We start from the raw sequence: 20,316 nt of genomic DNA on the forward strand, positions 1-20,316 counted from the left end.
ACCCCCATAGAGTCTTCTTGCTATTATTTGTTGAGTATACTGCTTTAAAAGAGTACATTTAAAAAATATTACCTGTGGTCTCCTACTTAACTCTCCATGCAAAAGAATATGTAATGAACAGTAATATATGTGAAGGGGAAGAGGTAGCTGAGAAATAATTACATTTATTGAGAGTTAAGTAGTAGCCCACCGACTGAAAAGTATCTCGTTTTCCTCATAGTCCAAGGCGTCTTTTCATTTTGGCAGCCCAGGTCTGTAGCAGGGCCAGAGTCAATGGCAAAGAAGCCCTAGCAGCTGCCTGCCGACACTGCCAACATGCCAGATGCCATTGCCCGAACAAACCAAAATGTTTACTTGGCTCTGGCATATGGATTTTCAATTAGGAGAAGACAGAATTAACATTGTGGGGCGGACAAACCGCCCAGACCATCAGCAGCCCTTCAAATATGTATTTAAAGTTCTCTCCCTTTTTCTTACAATAGGTTTAAAGCTGTTCTGCAGGTGCACAACAAACTTTAACACGGCACAAAGCATGGGCAGATGCACAGACAGCATTATTGCCATCCTATACATCTACTCTGCTGCAGAACAGTCATTCACAGGCTTGTGAATTACTCCATAGCGCCTTTCTTGAAAGGTTTATGGCACAGGCAAAAGGAAAATTTCCTCGTGCCCAAGCAAAGGTATTCCTAGACAAGGGAAAGTTGGACCCATGACTTAGCAATGATGCCAGTGATGCAAGATAAGCATATTCTAATTAGTTCAGTTATTTTCCATTTAGCATGAATAGGCATAGCAGAATTTAAATCATGTCAGCTGATACTACCCATTTCTTTTGCAGTAGTCTTTCATGAAAACAATATTTCCAGCTGAGATAAGTGGAATTTCTTTTCAAAAGCCAGCTGACAGAACTACAAACCCACCTACTTATTTTATGCAGTTTAGTTTAACTTGAAGAAATTACATTTTCTCCCTTCCTGCTTTTCTGTTCTACCTGGGTAAATATGAAAACACTCAAAAACCAGATATTAATGAAGCCTAATAGATGCTAAAGAAACTAACAGAGCAGGCAAAAATCCCTTTTTTTTTCAGGTGGCTCGATTTTTTCCCGGAGAAGTGCATGAGCTTAGTTAGAATCAAGGAGAAACAGAATATGAGAAGGCTTTGCATTTACCTTTCTTAAAATAAAAAGGAGAGCTATAAAAACAGACAGCCCTGGTGGAAGATGAGTTTTGGGTCCTGGACCGAAAGGAGAATATTATTTACAGGAAAATGGGTAGGAGTTTGGCCATTCTTTCAGAAGAAAGAAATCTATTTTGTAAAACAGACACAAAAGCAGACTCATTTCTTAACAAGTTACAAAATTTACATTACAAACTTAAATCCTTTATGAATTATATAAAATACCAGTCCTGGTAAGAAAAATTTCTCTTTTCCTTACTCTTACTAAATATATGATAGCTTGTGTCATGAAAAATGTGTTGCAGCAGCTGTATCATTCATGTAGCCAGTCTGCATCCCTCTGAACAATTTGTGCAGCACAAGAGGAGTGGATCTGTAGAGAGAAACAGCGTCATTGAGGATCGAGCTCCACACCATATGCTCAAGTCAGGTTTTACTTTGGACTACCTCTAATCTGGTCCTGCACAGGGTATCCAAGACAGCTCCACAGTGCAAAATAAACCCCAATAAAGGGGACAGCTGAGAGACTCATTTAAAAACACCCTCCTTCTCAAACTAGAGCAGTCATGTAGACATCCCCCTTGATGTTCAGTACCTGGAGCTATGAAAACTGATGTCATTTAATACAAATTAATTCTTGAACAATCTTTCCTGACAACAAAAGCAGAGAAAGAGTTTTGCCATAACAGGATCAGCTCATGATTAGCTGAGGAATAGCTTGAAGTTTGTGTATGTTGGCAGTGCAAACACTTTCCCACTGAGCAAGAGAAGTTATTCATGTATGACAGCTTCACAGATGACCAGTAACTAATTTCCTGGTTCACAGATCTGATGAAAATAGGATTTCTAAACAGCCCTCTAGATTATTTTTTTTTACAATCCTGTAAAAAAGATACTGATGTTGGGAAAAGGGCCAAAAATGTTATATCTTAAAGATAAGTAACATTTAAAGAAAATAGTGACGTATTTTTAATAACAAATTGTTACAAAGGCTTGGGAAATATGTCAAAGTCTGAATTGTTTTAATGCCTGTTTCATTTAGGCATTAAATTGATTTCATTACTTTTGAATATAATTGGAAAAATGTTGCATACTGTTCAAGATGTCAGTAAAATCCAGGATCTCTATTCAGAAGTGTAAAATATTTCATCCTAGACTTTGTGTTCAAGATGTCAGTAAAATCCAGGATCTCTATTCAGAAGTGTAAAATATTTCATCCTAGACTTTATGTGATTGAGATGGCAACACAGAACTTAAAATACGAGTAGAAAGCTGTGGATTAGTGGGATGTTACCAGGAGTTCCTGTGATATGTAACGATCTTGCTGAAGAAAAGCCCATCCAGCAGTTGTTCTCTTCATTTACTCAGATAAACAACCACTTGTGAGAAAAGCTGCTGAGAACAGGAGGCAGGAAAAAAAGTTAGGTTAACTGCATGCATCTCCTACAAATTTTATTCGATTTTAAGCTACATTCTGAGTAGATGTTTCTGTAGATACTTTAGTCCTAGGCTTAAAAACATCAACTACATGAACTATATCAGACAGTAGCAAGGTCTCTATGGGAATATAGCAAGATTTCACAACTTATTTTGCTTGGGGCTGTTGGAAAAAAAAAAAACCAAAACAAATTTCAGGTGTGCGTTTCATTGTTTATTTGAAAGAAATGAGGACTCTTGATATGAAGTCCACATATGGTGTATTAGGGTGGTAGTTAGGTCATGTGATACTGATTTGGTCTTGGCTTTGACTTTGATAACTGTAGTTTGCAATTGCATGCACACAGGATATGCAAGATGCTGGTTGAGAGGAGAGATCACACATTATAACACTGGGGAGAGAATGAATCTTTAGGTGCTAAATATACCCAGCTTATACCTTGCCAGACTTCAGAAGGAGCTTAATAATCCTTCTGTTTTAATTTACATCTACGTGTTTATTTGTACACGTTCATTAAGTCTTTATCTGGCATTTCTCTAGTTTCTAAAGATTGTTAAAACTGACAGATCACAATTACATTACTATATAGAATCAAATCTTGTAGTCTGTACTCAGGCAAAACTTTTACATTAATTTCCATTCCTGAGCTGCAGGAGTGTACTGGCTGTCATGCAGTGGTGACTGGTGTTTCAAGTAAAGTATGGTTCCTGACATGCGGGTCAGTAATCTAACAAGAAAAAAGAAGAGATGATCTGTTTAATGTGCATTTGTCCTCCTAATGTTCTGTTAACGTGCTGTCTAAGGGTAGGATTTGCTTCATTGCGGAGAGCTGTTATACATATCTCTGCAACAGTGCCTAAACCTTGTAAGGACCTGCTGTGATGGGGTGAATTGCTAACTATTAATCCTGGAGCCAGTGAGCACATCTCAGGGGAAGATTTATTATTCCTTTCTCTTTGTAGAATAGTTACATGCAAATAAAAATTTCCTCATACTTGTTCATCATTTAACTTCACTCGGCAAACTTTTTTTCATGTTTTCCTTCATTAGAAGCATTCAAAATATGAGTTTAGTTGTGTCTTTCCAACTGCATTATCCTCGTCTGACAGAGGCAGAATACGTTTTCTGTGGATATTCTTAAATATGAAATCTGGAATTTTTTTTCCTATGGCTCTTATGCATTCATTAAGAAGCACTACTTTGATATTTAGGGATAAAGACTACAGAAAAGATGAATGTGTCTCATAAATCACTAAAAAGTACAGATAAATATACCCCCGTACTTTCACAGTTGCCAAAATCTGCAGTTGTTATGTATGAGAATATATTTGAACATACATTCCTGTTCATCTTAACCATAAAATTCCTCTGTTTGTGGATACTTAGAAAAGCAATCTTCCAATATTTTCTTTAATTTTATCTTTCACTGAGATGGATATACTGCTTCCTATGGAAAAATGTACTATTCATAGAAATGTGCTTTTTACAGCTGAATTGAGCTGATGAAGAAGGATTGGTAGGTCTCCTGTCTTGGTTTTCCAAGTGCTTGGATATCAGAAAGGACTTAGGAAGAAATCTTGACTTCAGACAGCAGTAGGGGAAAGGATGGGAATGGGAGCAGAGAAGAGGTTTGAGGCATCAGAAGCAGGAGGAAAAGGATGGAGTTTAGTATGGGGGACAGGGAAGAGAGTGGAGCAGCAGAAAGATGTGATGTGAGTGAGGACCAAAGTCAGGAGGAGTAGGGTGGTGGACCTAGAAAGAAGGGGGACAATAAGAGGAATACGGCTGAAATTGAAAAAAAATTCTGTGGGGAAAGCCCTAAAATTCTGGCTTCATGGCAGATGCTGTGGACTTTCTCCCTGGTGGGACAATGGAGAAACCAGGATCATGTAGAAATACTTGTTTCCACCTTCTGTGGTAGAAACAGGAGGGGAAATAGGTGTCTCCGTCTTGGAGGCTGTCTTCTGAATATATCCCTAATGGGGTCTGCATCCATGAGCTTCATCCATAGGTCAGGAGACACTGCCTTTCAGATCTGCCTTTCTAATGGCACTTAAATTCACTACTAAAGGCCAACTGTAAACAAGTCAGGCCTTCTGTTTGCTAGTGGCTTATGGTCTGCTTTTTGTTAAAAGATTTGGTAGGTGAGAAGCTGTACATACATGCATATGAACAGATGTAGGCACATCCTTTCATGTGGTATTTCGTTGCCTCATAAGCATACTTCTGTTCCTGGGATGGGGAGGGCACACACTCCTCTAACACCTTCTCTAGAGAGAGAGATCTTGGATGAAAGGTGTCTTTAGACCCAGCTCTCTCCAGTGATACACATGTACTATACATCTTGTGGAACATGATTGTTCCCACCCTACCAATGCTCAGGATTTAGTTGGGAAGTATTGTAATAAGCCAGTTGTGAGGAAAGAAGACTAAGCGCTCTAGTTTGAGATATGCTCCCAGCTGGCTTTTCGAACAACTGCCTGAAAACTGCCATTGTTTGGAGTGGGGCTGTTTAAAGCCAAATGAGGAGAGAACGTGCTATGAATATGGGGAACTGCAGATGAAGGCTCATTTAAATGACTCTGCAAAGAGAAGAAGCATCCTTAGGCATGACTTGTTTGGAGGACAAAACTTTCATCTCGGAATTGCAAATAGTACATGTGTGGTACATCAGAGAAGATGCTGATCAGAAGGAAGTCAAACCTACAGTGTATTGAGACATATTGTGAAAACCCCATCAGAAAAAATCCCTACAATTATGTATGTAGGAACCACAAATGACTAAATACTATCACTTCCATATATCCACAGCTAACTGATAAGCTGATGACCTCTAGAGGGTAATGATTTGAACTTAATCTACAAATTTCATTAAAAATATTTTTTGTTATCAGTCAGTTTCATTTCCATCTAATTTCCTTACTTTCTCCTTATTGTTGTGGGTAGGAAATACTGTAAGAAATAAATGCTTGAAGGTAACCCACAAATATTTATTTGGCCAAATTCTCACTTCAAACCAGCATTTTTTTCACATTCAGGATCTTGTTTTACTAACTTATAATTAATAAAGCACCTTATTAATAGGAGGTTTGAGATAGACACAAAATGAATAATTAAGCTTTTTATTTATCCTGAAAGATGCAGAAACTTCTGTGGCAGACGCATAAAACCTACAGATCTGTCTTTCTAGGAGCCTGCATGGTGCTGGACCAGATGATGTGATTTACTTGTCCTTGCAAGAGGTCTGATGAGAAAATGTGAATGCTCTTTGGGAGTTTAAATTCTATGAAAGAATACTTGAAATTTGTCATACTGTGCTTGTTGTTAGCTAAAACAGGGCTGCCTGCTGAAATCTGTGCTGTTCGATTCATGTGTTACCTTTTCAGTCTGGTTTTTCCTCATTCAGAAGAACATTTGCTGGAGAGCTGTCCAGTGGGTTGGTTCCAGCAGCTCCTCAGGACTATCACCACCAGCTGCAAGCACTTCTGTCCTTAGTCTGTGTCCAACAGCAAGACGAGCAGTAAGCTGGGTCCCTCTCTGCCCACCTACACGCTACCATCCTGACCCAGATGAGCCCAATGCGATGAAAGAATAGACCGTTCTCCAGCTCCTTTGGCCCATCTCCAAGGCTGACAGCCAGGCTGCCAACCAGTATCAGTTTGGCTGGGTCATTTTCTCATATCGATGCTTCTTAACAGGGAGCTGGACCATGGCAACACAAGCCATTTAACGTAATAGAAATTCTTATGCCTGTTTGCCAGATCAAGTCATGTAAAGTTTGTAAGCTGTCAATTAATATTTTTTGTCTTAAAATATTTGTTTAAGAAAGACCCTTGTGACTTTAAGAGACATAAATGTGTAAATGCCACACTGCTAGAAGTCAGCCATCTGGACTTTGTAATCTGGCAGGTAAACAAACGGACCAGGCTCTTTGACATCTCTCAGATTATTGCTGATCATACGAACATTAACATTTCCAAAGGTGTCTCTTTACTTCGTCACATTTCAAAGACTCCATTAATTCTGTTTTCACATGTTTAAATATTTATTTTGACCTTTTACCTCCTGGTATAACCTCCTGGCTTGTTGGACCGGCCAAATCAAAATACCCTGATGTGTTCTGAATGGCCTTGCTGCTTGTATAAACACGCTGCGTAAACAGCTCTTGCAGAACAAAAGAGCGAGTCCTCTGCTGTACTGTAGCAAGTCTCTTTGTCCGTTTCAGATTATCGATACAGGTAGGGGCTGTGCTGAGAGACGCCAGCTGGTTTTCCAGCCTTTGTACCCCACGTTCTCGCTTGCTTGCATCCAGGGTTGTTCCCCCCCGCCGCGAGTAATACTGAGGTAGGACCAACACCGTGTTGTTGTCTGTTCGATGCGCAGGTGCCACTGCTGGAGTACCGACTCTGCTCCTGGTCCTGGTGGTGCCTACCCTGGGTGTCCTCGCCTGCTCGGGATTCTGAATGTAGCTGGATTTACCTTGTCCTCCACCTAACACAAAGGACTCCCTTTGAAGATGAGGACCACGACTCTTTTTGATTCCTGTGGCACCATCCTAAGCCAAATAAATCACACTTTAAAATAAATTACCCTACCGATTTCCTATGAACTTTAAGAGGACTGAGGCATCCAGGAACTCCTTCATGAAGTAAATCAACTTTTGAAAGGCTAAGAAATATTTTTAACTTGTTCCAATATGCCTTATAAAACACTTATGCTGATCTGTGACAGTTGCATGATTCGGTCCAATGGGGCAAGTTACAGTGTTAAAACCCAATAACATAGGCTGTACAGTGAAAGTAAAATCACCATACGTAGGTGCTTTAACTTGAATAACAAATTGTGAAATATAATAGAGATTGAAATGTTGATTGTATGTGATAAATGTAAGAGTACTACGTCTGTCTGTACTATCCTATATGTTTTGTGTACTGCATATTTTTGAATGGCCCCATCATCATTTATTGGGATTACTGGTTTTTAGAGAGACAGTCAAAGCAAAAACATTTCATTTTTTTAGAGCTATATTTCTTGAGGCTATTGGATATAATTTGAAGGACTTGAAATAAAAGTCAGTGACAAGGAATTTTTTATTTTAAAGATGTTCAGGACACCCGAGACATGCATAGCATGCTCAGCTTAAAGGAATTTACCTGTACTTCACTGACACGAGATTTACCATATTCTTTTCTTAAAACAGTTCTGTTGAAAAATTCCGTTATGGTCATTGTTGCTGATTTTAGGAGTGAAATGTCAGCTTTCAGGGAAGCAGCGTAATGTATTGGTTTTGATTTAGTATTATTAGTATTATTATTATTAAGGTAGCAATATAACACTTTGGAGTTTGGAGATGGAGTTCATGTTAAGGTCAGCCAAGTGGACCATGAAATGGTAGGAAATGTATGTTATTTTTTAAAGTGAAAAGAATTAAAATATAAAAAAAGAAAAAGATATACAGTAAATGGCAAAAACAGAGTAGCACAGTAAAAAAATTATTATATTTACATTTTTATGCTGCAGATGCCAGGTGTTACCTTCCTGTAGTGAAGGTGTATATTTGGGAGAATTATATGCTTTTTCAAGAACTTGATATTATTCTAGTGTTCATAGTGTTGTAAATAAGAGTTTTAAAGTTCTGAGGCCGTCTCCCTATTTGATAGAGTACTGAATGATCCAACTGTGTGTTAATACATGAAAGTCAGATCCCAACTGTTAGTCGAATCTAAATGTTTACTATGGCCTTTGCAAAATGGGAACTCTATTAGAGATAGAGAATGTTTTTGTTCTGACTGTGTCTAGAGTGTTTCAGTGTTGGGTTTTTTGTTGGTTTGTTCGGGTTTTTTTAAGTTGTTAAAGAAATGCACATTCCTTTCATTTTCCATGGTGTGCTGGGACTTAGTTTGAGTGTGAATGTTGAAGAAACACAGTGATATTGAATCAGCTGGCTCAAGTAATAGTGCAATGTCTGATGCTTCAAGAATTACAAGCTTTGAATCATATTTTATTAGCACAACCTTGCTAGCTACTTAGAAATAGATTTTATCTTTTTAGAACTGATACTGTAGAGGTCCATAATAATAATATTTACATGAAGCAAGAATAGGTCTATTAATAATTTACACCCCCTTCTTTTATTTGTATAATTTTGTACTATATATTTACATGTAAAAGTGTAGAGCCTTCATTAAGAAATATCAATAATGCTATTTTAGTTTAATTTTATCTATTTGTTACAAGATGAAAATTTTTTAAATAGGTGAAAGTGATAACTTCCCTATAGAGGAATGTCAAAGTGTCAAACACTACTGAGTTTCATAAATTGTATAATTATTTGAAAGAGAAATGAGCTGTCTTCATACATAAGAAACTAATACGCTGTAAGCCTTCTGTACAAAAAAAATGTGTTTTATTGTGTTTCATTTGGTTTGGTTCTTTTGCAGTATGACTCATTTTTATATAATCTACAACCACAGCTAAAACTTTTGCCAAATGCATGACTGCCTTTTACTTTTCTAATACGTGGTGTAAAAAGCAAAACTGTTTAGTTTTTGCATGGAAATGACCTGGGAAGGAAAGCCACTTCTTTTTTTAAATCAGCAACACAGATGAGGTAGGTCTCAAATACTGATCAGATAGCTGGAGATTTTTCTGTTCACATAATTGTGTAAATTTGACTGGGACCTTCAGCTTCAAATTGTTGTCAAGAAAAACTAACTAATGTATCATCTGTTTTAAAATGCAAGGTTCTTAATTAAAGTTTATATAGATAGACATATTTGTTGTTTCTTTATATTTCAGGAAACTTGATATTACTATTATTTGATACTGATGAATATTGAACTGTTTTTTTAGTTACTTTTTATCTTTTTTTTTTTTCCAAATGAGTAGAGCAGGACCGTGCTTTGTCCTTTTTATGAATGAAAAGTAAATTACAATTAAATAAATGTATTAATGTTACTCAAAATATAATAACTGTCTTTTGAATTGGAGCTTTCTGATTTCATAACAGTGATGTGGTCATCTGTGACAGTAAAGGTGTGGATGGAATGAGGTCCTGTGTGTCCCTGCCCTGCCTTCTTGTGAGTTTTGCTGGAGTTAAAGAGCCTTTGTGGGATAAGGGTGGCTGTTTTGCTTTGATTATAGGTGATACAGATAGAAAGATTTTCCTAACATCAGTGACAGAGTCTCCTGAGACCTCTTCAGCATTTTCGGAAGCAAGAGTTAACCAAGCACAGTACTTTTTTCAGGTAATGTTTTCTACTCCGGTAGATATATTATGAAAAAAGGTGGCTGAAATGGCAAAACTTCATACTGATTAACTGTTTTGTGTGATCGCAATCACTTCAAGAGGTGACATCAAGTATAACTGACAGAGATACTGCCTGCTTTTGAGGGGTCATGTTCAGGCCCTAAAACACATAAAATGTGGCAGAACTTGATTTCATTTATCTTCAGAGATAGCAAATGAGAAGAGTCAATGAGAGAATGTGTTCCTCGTGCCCTGCACCTAAAAGACTGTCTAGTCAATCGGGGTAGGGCTCAGACCTGGGGAGGAGGAGATTATCACTACTTTGATTAGGTACATTTTGTGCTTTTATCTTGATCTCTAAGAGAAATAAGGGTTTGAGTCTCTGCCGGTTCTGTGCTAATAATTTCGAACTTATTGGGCGGTGGCAGGCAAATTCAGCAGCTATCTTACTGAAGAAAATTGTAGTCTGAGTAGAAGGTAGAGATTTAAATCAGGAATTTGCATCGAAGGTGGCTGCAGCATGGTCACTGGTCTTACCTGTTCTGTTTGGCCTGGCGGATGCCCGGCCAGCAAACACCTCAAAGCCAGGTACGGCTCGCCTTGCTCCTGCCTTACCCAGGGGCTGGACAGCATGGGACGAGTATCGGCTGGGGGGAGGCCTGAGCACGTGGCATTGCAGAAGATGGAAGCTGAGATCATTGCAGTGACACAGCGAGAAGGGGAAGAATGGGGCACAGAACATAAACCCATAGGAGAAAAGGTTCATTATTTCCACCCTTCAAAGAACAACTTGTTTTTGTTTGTGAGACTTTGTTTCCAGACTTCAGAGCCTCTAGCTACAGAAGATGATAAAAAATATGGCTTTAAATATTAGATATCTGGCTGAAGACCAGATCTTCCAGTCTTGATCTGCCTCAGCATTGCATTAAGCTACATACACTTCCTATTGGAATTAAAATTAAAATAACAGACATCAAGTAATACCCAAATACATTCCAGTACAGAACTTGAAATAGTTCCAAATGCTATTGTTTGGAGATTTTGTTTATTTAAATACATCACGGAAATGTCCGTCTTTCAGGTTACGACAGTACAATATGGGCTAAGGGTATTCCTTTGGCAGCAGTATCGATTTCTGTAGCTTCTAGCACTTATGTATGCTCCATCCTTGCACATGTCGTCCAGTGGAATTTTTTCATGGTGTTAGGACATTGGCACTACACGGGAACCACCTGCCTTCTGCCCAGAGCAGCGAGGTCTTGCGGAGGAAGATTGCCCCTCTCCATTTCTTCCAGGGATGATCCATTTTTCTTTAACTTTTCTACCACTAGTTCCTTTTGTTTTGTCATTTTAACATTCTTCTTATTTCCAAAAACAGAAGAAAGGACAGAAAGCATGAAAGTCCACATGAATGGGAAATAAAAAATAAAGTTTACATCTCAAACAGAAGTAACTCTCTTTTCTTTTCTTGACAGGCTAATATGTTTTTCTTTTACCTGGATGCCAATTAACCAAGTCTGCTCTAAAGGATGTCTTGAAAAGACACATGAAAAGTGTTTCCTTCACCTTAGTTGATCTTGACTCTGGTCTGTTCTCTTGATTAATATGGATGACACTGGAAATTATGCCAATTTTAGTTCCCCAAAACACTTAGAAAACTCGTGATTTAGCAGGTAACTTCCACAGGCAACCCCCAGTGAGTATTGATGAGTGGATTTTACTGGTCTATATTTAAAGAGGTAATAGTCTCTTTAAAACCTGATGCCTTTGGTCTTTAGTACATCACAGCCGCTATCTATCTCCTTCACAAAAAGGTATGAAATCGTTTCTTTCTCTCCCAAAGGAGGCAGCAGAAAAGGCACAGTGCCTTCTGATTCCTAGAGGGATCTGTTTCCGAGGATTTGAATCTACTTTGCTGCCCTCTACTCATGGCGGATTGCAGTGTAGCAATACAGCCCTTCTGTATTTTAATATTAGGCTTGGTCAGCACTAGGGCGTTGTGCCAGAGCCATACATCATCTCAGAGGGAAAAGAATCAGACACTGCCCGGCCCAAAATGCTGGGTCAGCAAAGCATCTGGCATAAATGCAGCTATGCTGGCATAGGGTTAGCTAGCGTTACGTGGGAAAGTGGGATAATTACCCTGGCAAAAAATGTCTGTCACACGGGTTCTGCACCCACCAGGAGGAGGCGTTGGACAGCCTGGCAGCAGAGGCACCGCGCTGAAGGCTGGTTCCCATCAGGAGGTACATCCCACGAGCTCTGGAGGGACGGTGCAGGTGCACATCTCCAGCTGCAGCCATGCGTGTGCCCTGGAGTATAGCCTGCCCTGGACATCACTAATGGATGAGTGTGGAAAGGAGAAAGTTAAAGAGCTGCTTGCCTTCTCCCTTTCCCATCCTATTCCACATCCAGCGCTGGTAATGGTTTTCAGAGAGAACTCTTCTCTGCAACCACATGAAACAGCTGCATTTATAGCAGACTTAATGTCATCCTATATTAGATGAGTAAACAGGACAGACAAATCTCTCCCCTGAATGGGCCTGCCCACTGGCTATGAAGGAGGCATAGCTCTCAATGGCAGCTATCTGATGCTGGAGAAGGTAAGTCTGCATTATGACAACATGCAAGATCAGATACTGGTAAAAAGGCACATCTAAACAGAGAATACAAAGATATTGACTGGGCATCGTCCCCTCTAGATGGCTGTCACGGTGTCACCTCCATCCTTCAGTTATTTGATGCTGCTGAAACCAGCACATAGCAAAGAGTTTCTATGGCATTGAGATAGTCCAGCGCCAGCCGTCCTGTTCTCCGCTGTCTGCTCAGCTCCAGGCAAATTCAGATCCTTGCTGGTGGTCCAGTGGGCACGCGGGTCCAGGTTAGCACGTGCCGCAGTCAGCAGGGGTGGACGGCACAAAGGGGTCATTACCCAGCTGCAGGTCGGTGTTTAAGGCTTCGGGAAATACCCGGGTTGGCATGACCCCAGGGCTGTGGAGAGCACCCAGGAGAGTGGGGCGGTTGCCCTCAGAGCACCAAGCCTCTGGCCAGCCATGGGGAGGGTGCTCTGGCCTCAGAAATGATGCATTCAGCACAAGACACTGAATTCTCCTCCCACCCCAATGGGAGGAGAGAAGCAAATATTTTCCTGGATTAAGGCCCGTGTCATGTGAACGGGGAAGATTTTGAGCTGAGCCAGCAGCGCTCCCCTTGCTGGCGAGCCCTGAAGCAAGCAGGCTTTGGGAGTGCGCAGCGTTGGCAGCTCAGACCCCCCGTGCCAGTAACGGGATTAGCTGCGCAGTGACGTTCATTTCTGATTCTCACAGGGAGAAAGATATAAAAGCACAAGGTTCCCAGAGGCACTCAACTCGAGGGATTTATCCTGTCCAGACAGCTCCCTGTGAGCAGCCGCTCTGCGGTGCCTGCAGCACAGGACGCAGCGGCTGATTTGTACTGGTGGAATCAAATGGTGTTTCCACGCTGCTAAAACCTCGTACTGTCCACACCAGGGCTGTTGTATGCAAACCACCCATTAGGCAGTGTCCCTGGCCAGTGCTTCTCCCAGGACTGGTTTTCGGATGGTGCAGCCCCGAGCCATGCCAGGGCCCCTTGCAACCGCTTGGCAGTGGAGGTGTCTGTGTCCCGGGGCTGGCACTACCAGCTGCACAGGTTTTTTAGTTTTCCGTTCAAAATCTTCAAGATTACTGTAGGTTCTGCAAAAGCTCAGTTCCTACGACTTACTTACCTGTATCTGCAGTTCAAAGTGGGATGGGGACGTGCACAGGGCTTTAGGGCAAGGCTGTGTGTGTCAAGGCCTTTGGTCGTCCACCTCTTATGCCTCATCATTAAATCACTGCCATTTGTCTTGCGAGTCCACCTTTAGCCAATAATATTCATGAAATTGTATATCGTTTTCTCTGCTCTTTTGACAAGCCCAGGAGGTTTTTAGCTATAAATGCTGAGACACATTCATTAGTCAGAGCTTCTCTATGACAGCACTCTGAAGCAGCTAATTACTGAACTTAACTCTAATGCATAGCAGGCTTCCTATGGATTGACCTGTAGCTCAAAGAGATGTTGAAAATTAACCAGGTCTCCACGAAGCCCCTCTGTGCCTGCCCCGTCAGAGCACTGCAGTACCATTGCAGGCCTCCAAAACATGTGCCAAGGCCAAGATGATGTCTCCCCTGGCATCAAATTCCAAGACCCTTCAGCCATCTTCGGTCCCTGATTTGATCTCCAGTAAAAAGTAGGTGATGGAATGATACAAAAGAGTCTATAGGGGGTGGGTGTATTTATATATGTGGGCGTTGTACAAGTAGGTTAAAGCATGCGCTGGGATTGTAACAGAATCTGACAAAAAATAATACCTTAAGCAAAAAAAAACAGAAACAGATATGAGCTCTGCAGTTTTTGTGGCAGCCTTTATATAGAGACTTAAACTTTGTGCTCCCAGAGCCCAAAAAGGGCACGCAGAGTGACTCCACTGGGTTCTGCTCAGCAGAGTTTTCTACCATTAACCTACAGCACTGACTTTTCTGTTATGTTGTGGATGTGAGGATTTAGACAGCAGTACAGGAGAAAAGAGGAGAAAATAATTCTGTTTAAACAAGGGAGGAATCAATAATTCAAACTCTCAAGACTGAGCCAAACATGCTAATACAAATGACCTAGAAAAGAGCATAAATTTTCACTGTTAGTAACTGCATGTTGGTATACAGCACAATGACCCGCTCCTTTGGTGTTTATTGATTCCAGGATGTAGGAAAACAGGATTTTTTTATATAAAAACAGCATAATTGCTGACTTGGTCTTTTTTTAATCAGTACTGGGCAAGATAGAAGCCTTCACTCTGTCAGGGACATGGGGTCACAGAGGGCATGAACTTAGTTAACACGGTTTATTTCCCTACCTTGCTTCTTCCAGAACATCCTTGCTGGGATGTGATAACCTGGTGGCTTCTGGCTAGTGCCCTCCCTGCGCTCAGTCCTCCAGCAAACATAAACTAAAACAGTGTCGTGGTTTAACCCAGCAGGCAGCTAAACACCACACAGCCGTTCACTCACTCCCCGCCAGTGGGGTGGGGGAGAGAATCGGAAAAAAGGTAAAACTCGTGGGTTGAGATAAAGACAATTTAATAGGACAGAAAAGGAAGGGAAAATAATAATAATGATAAAAGAATATACAAAACCAGTGATGCACAGTGCAATTGCTCACCACCCGCTGACTGATGCCCAGCTAGTTCCTGAGCAGTGGCCGCACCCCCCTCAGCCAACTCCCCCCAGTTTTTTGTTCAGCATGACATCATATGGTGTGGGGTATCCCTTTGGTCAGTTGGGGTCAGCTGTCCCAGCTGTGTCCCCTCCCAGCTTCTTGTGCACCCCCAGCCTCCTCCCTGGCAGGGCAGTATAAGAAGCTGAAAAGCCCTTGACTCAGTGTAAGCACTGCTCAGCAACAACTAAAACATCAGTGTGTTATCAATATTATTCTCATGCTAAATCCAAAACACAGCACTATACCAGCTACTAGGAAGAAAATTAACTCTATCCCAGCCAAAACCAGGACAAATAGGTATTTCCAAGATAAAAAATACTTAGCCTCTCTTTCATTGTCTATCTTTCTTCGTCTGTCTTTCTTCCTTTCTTTGTCTTCCTTTCTTTCTTTCTCTCTCTATCTCTTTTTCTTTCTCTCTTCCTCTCTTCCTTTTCTCAAAAGAAAAACAGAACTAGGAACTTGAACATTGGTAATATAAAGCCATCAGCAAATAATATCATCCCTGGTCAACCTCTGAAGCAAAGCAAAGTCCCTTAAGGACTAGTCATGTATTCAAGAGATTTTGCAAGCACTCAATTTCCCAGACATTTCTGATACAAGAAAGAGGTAAAAACAGCATGACTTTTACTTTTGTCAAGCCCTGCATAGGCATCTTCCAAAAGCTCTGAATCAGGTTTGGAGGATCAAGGATATATTCTAGTGATTTAAAAAGACTTGGCATCAGTGTCATGGATGTCTTAATGGATTTGAAGCCATGTGCTCTGAAAGTTAAGCAAAAACGTATGTGTTGTGCGTTACCTGGTGACTAACACACAATTTCTCATCTAATTTCATAATGTAACTGATAGATTGTGGGATGCTAGCATTTATTCCAACACAGAGCATAGCAGAATGGGGGGGAAATACATAGATTTGGCTTCACGTTGGATGACAGGGTATTTTCATCGATGAAGGATTTACTCACCATAGCGAACTTTAGTCCACCCCAACTTGGGTACCTCCATTACCAACACCATGTATGGGAAGCCAGCCAGGCACTCTTCAATGAGCTGTTCAGCCCTGAGACAGGCTGATCACCCTCACCTCTGCTCATCCTGAGCAGAGCTCACCTAGGAGAGCTGCGCTCGTTGCTGAAGCTAGGTGGAATCCATCTGGAACCTTCTGAGTATAAAGGGAAGCTGTGGGAGGCTAGCTGCCTAAGAACAGTGGCCAGCATATAGTTTTCTGCAGCAAGATGTTGAAATGCTGGAAAACTTAGATTAATCACCAGTTAAATAGTTGAACCTTATTATGCCACAAGTAAAATCCTGTGGGATGTCTGCTCAAGAGAAATTGAATTTGTACCACCCTAGCACAGATGAAACTCAGGGCAACTGAAGTGAAGGAGTTAGTACTGTGAAATATGCCACTGGAGAAATAACAAACAGAGAAGTAAAAAGATTATTTCTAATGATATCATTAAAATCAAAGTGTTGTTGACTGTATTAGCTTCTCAGGAATTAATGAACTAGAACCTACTGTGAGAATAATTGCATGTAAACTACAATAATATTGATGTTATGCCAGAAGCTGTGATGTCTATCGAGAATTAATTTACAAAATCAAAACTCAAAGGAAGTCAACTCCATTTATGACTTTTAAAAAATGCAAGTAAACACAGGATGCAAAAACTCTCATGAGAAAGAACACTTGTAAAAGTCTAATGTAAAACCTTGCATCTAGAAGATCACTAAACTCACAAATATATGATCAGTATTTGAAGCATTTCCCTTCTCATGTTTATTTCTAGAAAGTGGCAGTGTGGTTTCTGATTTCCATATTCCTGGTCTAATAACTATTAATTTTTCATTGAGCTAGTGTTCTCCGATGATTTCTTGGGATAAATATGAAAAAACAAGTTCTATCCTTCTGTAGCTCTTCATCTCATGAGTAGATTGTCCATGAGCACATTGACAAAGGAGAGATATAAGGACCAGGGCAGCCCCTGACCCAACAATGCTGCAGCAGGGCTGGCCTCCAGCTCCCCACAGCCCTGCCCTGCTGGGCCCACCTGCAGGTCCACGTCCCATCCCCATGTCATCCTTGTCCCGTCCCTGTCCCCGTCCCCAGGGAGGTGCCCAATGCCGGGGGCTAGGGCTGCCCCCAGTGCCCCCAGCTGCCCTGCTCCCTGCGTGCCCCGTGGGTCACCAACCTCTCCATGCTCTGCCATTGCCAGTGATAACTCCTATATCAGTATCAGAAACTATTCAAGGTATTCAAGCAACTAATGTGGTGAAGCAGCTGAATTTGGCAGTTTTGCCATAGAGAGCCTTAAAAATCCATGAGGTTCTGAAATCAAGTAAAATGTACATTGGGTAATAGCGTTATCGTGCCTCATGTATATCAGTGACACAGCCTGGCAGATTGAGAGTGGATCCATGAAAACAAGATCTGTGTGACTGACTGGTAGTTGGGCTTTTTTTCTTTTTGTTATCGTTTATGGATTTAACTGAGCAGGAGGCTTTGAAAGAACAACAGGTGGGAAAGAAAAGCATGTCTCAGGATAGCCATCTCTCAGCAAATTCTGCAGACCCATTCAGCAAACATGCTAGATCTATTTCCTTTGAAGGTTTCACCTCTTTTCTTGAGCGAATCTCTACCGGGAAGGATCAAAGAAGAAAATGTAGAAAGAAAATAGAGTGAGCCGTTTCCAGTCCAGAAAGGACTTTTCTTTGCAGTGGGCTGATCAGGAAGGTTCCAGGGATCTCCTGGGGATGCCAAGCCAGGAGGAGCAAGGCACCCCTGCTCCAGGGCTTGGGGCGAGAGCAGGCAGACAGGATTGCCGCACTAAGCCTCAATAAATGTGCAGCTGCTCTTGTGATCACGGACAAGAAAGAAAGATCTCAAGTACGTTAGGTCTGCAAACACCACGTCCACTGCGCGTTTACTGCCAGTGAAGCTAGGAACAGCATGAGAAAGCAATAAGGAGTACTTCTGAAAGCTTTTATTCCCTTCTGCATCAAAACTAGTAAAGAGTGATATGAAGTGAAGATTGCAGAGCTGCAAAACATCAGTGGAGAGCAGAGTAAGAGTACATCCTAGAGTAAGTGGATGCAGTGAGAGAGCATGCCCGAGCTTCATGGATTCACTGGTGAGCAGCAAGGATGGAATAGGTCATGGAGCAGAGGACTTTAAATGAACAAGCCCAAATCATTCACAGGTCTTGGATACAGATTATAACCATTAGAAGTGAATGAATAAAAGCTGTCACTATTGGTACCACCATCTATCAGTGGATACCTCTTTCTCAAACAGGGCTGTGAGGTCTGGGTCTGAGCTCTGTTCCACAAAGATGTGGCCAATGCTGGGTGGCCATGCAGTCTCTTCAGCTGGCCTGTGTTAAACAACTGCGCTTAGCCGTGTGCCGTTGCTCACGGGCGCAGTAATTATGATTAAGGGGCTATGCAGGGTATTTTGTTGACCAGAGACTGGATTGTCTGTGGCTGGCACTCTGACCCTCTTCCCCAGTATCTAGTCTCTTGTCTGTAGTTCCCGACTCTGATCTCCTATGAGACCTACCGACAGGATCTGTAAGTTATTTGTGTGTCCAATCTGCTGAAAGAACTGTGTAAAGAGGTTAAACAGTAACTATATCAAATATGTAATCACTCAGCTCCTCTGTGGTATAACTGCAAGCAAAATCTAGATAATGCAAATGTACACTTGATTAAGAGCACATGAAAAAGCATTATGTGGATTTGTGAAGATACCCATTAAAGTATCCATCTGTTTGGATTTCTTACTTCCTTTAGCCCATAACAGGAAGCCTCCATTAATTTCCTTTATAAAGTGTGTGCTCAACAAGAAATTAAAAGTAGTTCACATAAAAAAATATGAAAACAAGTAATATATGTAGAATGAAGATGTTTGAAAAAAATCCTTCAATTATGGATGCTAATGTTTGTGTCCATTAAGCATCAAAAATTAATTTTCTGGAATGGATGTATTAAAATTACCTCTCATTACAAGCTGATGACTGCCAGATGTTAATAAACTATTCGTAAATCCTTATCATTAGGTATAATAATGACTAAGCTCACAAAGTGTTTCCTGCTTATGTGCCTGTAAACCACAGCCTGGAGAGCAATAGCTATATACTCTTTTTTAAACGATAATGCATGATGTAAAAAACAGTTGCTCTCTACCAGACAATAAGAGGAAAAAACCCCTCACTTCAGCTCAGAGTAGTCTAAGAGCTACCATGGGAGCCTTTCCACAGCATTTTGTGGTCAGTGTTCCACCTACAGGTAGATTCATTTTTTGGCTATGGCTACATCCACTATTTACTTAGTCAGTGCCCATATGCTAGATCAACTGTCAAAAAGATCAACCTTTGTAATGATTTGGCTGAAGGGGAAAAGAGTTAAACAGCACATTTTTATATTCTTTTCATCGTATTACCCATTAAAAAAACCTCCTCAGAAGGACAACACAAAACCTGATCCTGCCTGGAGGCATTTGTGGCAGGTGCTGACTATAATGGCTGATAATACTGCAGACTCTAGCTGGGAAGATTGCTTCTGGAGGATGCCTACAGCAGAGGTACAGAAGAATTTCTTTCCTCTCTAAATATTTATTTTCTAAATGTTATGCTGTTTTAATGTATCACCTGCCTTCTTTTGTTTGTTACAGTAATGGCCCAATCTGTGCACTCCAAGCACTTGCTGTGTAACTTTAAAAGCCATAAAAGAGTTCCTAAATTTTCATTTTTGCAGTGCTGCACTCAGCAACACAGAGGGGTAGGAGATACCCTGAACTAACTTCCCTCCAGTAATGTGTGTTGGGAGAGTTCATCTATCATATCCCAGTCTATTTAACATTGCACTGAACTCAGCAGAGCCGGCTTTCATTCCAGCTTGATTAAATCTAGCCAAGAGCCAAGGGAGTTGTGATCCCAGCCGAAATCCTGCAAAGCCTGACCTGCAGGGCTGGGGGAAGCCTTTGCCCTCCCAGGCAGAGCTGAGATTTGCTGTGTAATTCTTCTGTGCCTCCCTGGCTACAGTTTTGTAGGAAGGGAGAGGCTACGACTGCACGACAGGGAACAAGGCAAGACTGAAGCATCGAGTTGCTATTGCTACTGGGAGAGAACGGGGTTGGTTTGGCATCTGTTTGTACAGGTAGGGACAGGCACAGC

General features: G+C 41.1%; 1 protein-coding gene across 1 annotated transcript in view; it reads left to right on the forward strand.

The window, feature by feature from the left end:
• The window catches only part of CNTN1 (contactin 1), a 99,168-nt gene extending 92,067 nt beyond the window's left edge, over nucleotides 1-7,101 (forward strand). Inside the window, exon 22 of the mRNA XM_072875070.1 lies at nucleotides 7,004-7,101. Coding sequence (XP_072731171.1) covers nucleotides 7,004-7,083 — 80 coding nt within the window. The 3' untranslated portion in view covers nucleotides 7,084-7,101. The remainder of the gene's footprint in view (nucleotides 1-7,003) is intronic.
• The last annotated feature ends 13,215 nt before the right edge of the window (nucleotides 7,102-20,316 follow it).

The sequence above is a fragment of the Ciconia boyciana genome, chromosome 1 (assembly GCF_034638445.1).
Source record: "Ciconia boyciana chromosome 1, ASM3463844v1, whole genome shotgun sequence".
Taxonomy (NCBI): Eukaryota; Metazoa; Chordata; class Aves; order Ciconiiformes; family Ciconiidae; genus Ciconia; species Ciconia boyciana.